The 2,956-nt window shown below is 40.2% G+C and overlaps 1 protein-coding gene across 1 annotated transcript in view; it reads left to right on the top strand.

The window, feature by feature from the left end:
• The window catches only part of scn4ab (sodium channel, voltage-gated, type IV, alpha, b), an 80,955-nt gene that overhangs the window by 37,957 nt on the left and 40,042 nt on the right, over positions 1 to 2,956 (top strand). Inside the window, exons 9-10 of the mRNA XM_046043549.1 lie at positions 1,506 to 1,569; positions 1,650 to 1,791. Coding sequence (XP_045899505.1) covers positions 1,506 to 1,569; positions 1,650 to 1,791 — 206 coding nt within the window. The remainder of the gene's footprint in view (positions 1 to 1,505; positions 1,570 to 1,649; positions 1,792 to 2,956) is intronic.

Below are 2,956 nucleotides of genomic sequence, written 5' to 3'. Positions count from 1 at the left end.
TGTCCTGAGGCTGTTGGGGACTTGTTACTGCAGAGAGCCTCAGGACCAGCTGGCTGAGGGGACTCTTCTCTGGTTTCAATTCCTGGTATGTTAGGGCTTTGTGATGATATGTCTGGGGGTTAACTGATTTTAAGTGATTGTAAAATTTAAGTGATCTTTTCTGTATTTTTAGTAGGAGGGGGTATTGGCCGAGCTCTGCTCTGCACAGGTTATTTGGTGTTTTTCTCTGCACCTGCAGGATGCTCTTACAGAATCAGTATGGAAAGATTCTATGATTGTTTTATCCCATTTGTCAAATTCATTATTAAGTTTTGGCCCCCAGATTTCGCTACCATGTAGAATTATTGGTTCTAGTACTAGTAAATACTAGTAAATTTTAAGCCAGATTTCAATTGGAATATATATTTTAATGTTTCTTTTTATTGCATAGAAAGCTCTCCTTGCTTTGTCCCTCAGATCTTTCACAGCCATGTTGAAGTTCCCTGTGTATGTAATGTTGAGGCCAAGGTAAGCGTAGTTTTTTGTGTGTTGTAATTTAGTGGTGTCTAAATAGAAATTGTGTGTAACCTGATTTCTGTATTGTTATCTTAGTCTTTGCTGTGTTTACTGTCAGGGCCCAGGTCTGACAGAATCTCTGAAGGAGGTTAAGGTGCTGCTGCAAACCTTCTTTAGTAGGTGAGAGCAACACTAAGTCATCTGCATACAGCAGACCTCTGATCTCTGTGTCGTTCAGGAGGAGGCCAGGTGCCGTGGAACTCTCTAATTGGTTTGCTAATTCATTGATATATAGATTGAAGAGAATTGGACTGAGATTGCATCCCTGCCTCAATCTGTCTCTATTGTAGAGCTGGTTACCTTGGTGACGTAAATTAGCTGATTAAAGATCAAAGAACTGGGTCCTCTGTCCTGCTTGGTGGACTGAAGTTAAACTAGTTTGTGTACTCTTCACTGAACACACACACACACACACACACATTAAAGGAGACTTTAATTAGGCTTCTTATATTTTCTGTCTTATGTATAATGTTTCAGTGTCAGATGTTCATGTTAAACATGGCCAAAGCTCTACTCTTGGCTCTTAATGATGTCATACAGAGCTAGTTTTCCATATATGGTCATTTGCATCCAGCCTCAATAGCAAATCCTATGCTTGGTTTGTCTCTACCACTGAGCGGCATAATCATCAGCTTCAGGATCTTGGCCAATCAGAACACAGTGGGCTTTTGGAGGGGGGAGGGGGGAGCTTAAAGAGACAGGAGCATCTACTGCTTGTTTAAAACAGAGGCTGAAATGAGAGCTTGCATGAAATTTAGCAATCTAGTTTAATATCAGCCTTCAACAGCCAGCATTCACACCGCAGTTTCTCCAGAAATTGCACTGTCTAGTCATTTTTGATGTTTCTTTAATTTATAAATTACTTTGCAGGACTGCTTTGTTGGACGCTTCACCCCTCCGGTGTTAGAGAAGAGAGCTGACATGTTTTAATCTTTCTGTGCGTCTGACAGAGAATTACTACTTCCAGCCCGGGCAGCTTGATGCTCTGCTGTGTGGAAACAGTTCTGATAGTGGGTATGTCCACATAACGCCTCCGATAAACACAGAATCATAATAATGATGTTAAATAATAATGCTGAAGGTGATGTTTTCAGGGTCTGTCCGGAGGGTTACGTCTGTCTGAGAGTGGGGAGAAACCCAAACTACGGCTACACCAGCTACGACACGTTTGGTTGGGCGTTCCTGTCTCTGTTCAGACTGATGACCCAGGACTTCTGGGAAAACCTCTTCCATCTGGTCAGTAACTGGTCCCAGTACAGTGACAGGTCCTTACCGGTCTTTGACTGTGACATTGTGACTATTTATCAGCTTTTCAGCAGGTCAGTGAGCACCTGCCCTGACTTGTTACACAGGCATGGGCGCCGTATAGGGGGGAAAAGTTAGGACAATTCCAAAAAATAATTATAAACCTATATCAAATTATATTAATTATATGTTATATAAAGCATCATCACTGAGTATAAATATATTTCAAATATAATAATCAAATAAATGATCACTTTGTTTTTGGCAATAAAAATTAAATATCCCCGTTGTCCAAAAAGTAAAAATCCACATTGAACGACCACCCCCCTGTATGTGCATGAAATGGTTTGGTCCTGCCTCAGCATACTTATCAGTGACAGTGTTTAGTTGCAGTCAGTAGATGAGCCAGAAACACAGTGATAACAATATTGTCTAGTAACCAAGATCTGTTTTTTAAAAACAGTAAAGAGAGAAAAGACAAAGGAAAGGATGTCAATCTGTGGGCGGCCTTTAGTCTGTGAGTGGTGTTAACCTGTTGGCTTAATGTCCACAGTGAAATAAGCTAGCTAGCTACAGACTAGAGTTAGCCTACATTTCATCAACATTTAATCAGTGCATGGAAACATTAAGTGAGATATTCATATTAAATCATTGTCCCCGCCCCTTTTAGCAGACTAACAACAGATGAGTAAGCAGCAGCCCAGTCTGCCCAGAAATGTAGCTTCCCTGTCCCGTGAAGAAGGTGAGCAGCATGGTGTTAATGAGTTAGTATCGTTCCAGGGAGGCTGTGGGGATTTCTCTGGCTCTCTGGCTCTTTTTACCATAACAACAAAGAAAATTAAATATTTATTAATGACAGAAATTCAAACACTAATTATTTTCTCACATAATGATCATTATGAAATAAAATAAAAAAACACCTTCCTGTCTGTACTGGATGCTGGACAGCAGCTTACCTCAGCCTGCATGTAAATTAAAATAATCCAGTTTGATACGTTCATTATACTGAATTATGGCCATTAATGACATCTATAGCTACAGGTTTTTTTATTCCCATCATGAAGGGCAATTTATTTGAGAAGCAAATAGTGAACTGCATCCTGGATGTAGACTTGCATGTACAAATCACAGCAGTAAATACTGTGCTAGTACTGAA

Source organism: Micropterus dolomieu, linkage group LG02, assembly GCF_021292245.1.
Source record: "Micropterus dolomieu isolate WLL.071019.BEF.003 ecotype Adirondacks linkage group LG02, ASM2129224v1, whole genome shotgun sequence".
Taxonomy (NCBI): Eukaryota; Metazoa; Chordata; class Actinopteri; order Centrarchiformes; family Centrarchidae; genus Micropterus; species Micropterus dolomieu.
Note: the sequence above shows the minus strand (reverse complement) of the source record. Positions and strands in the feature narration are given on the sequence as shown.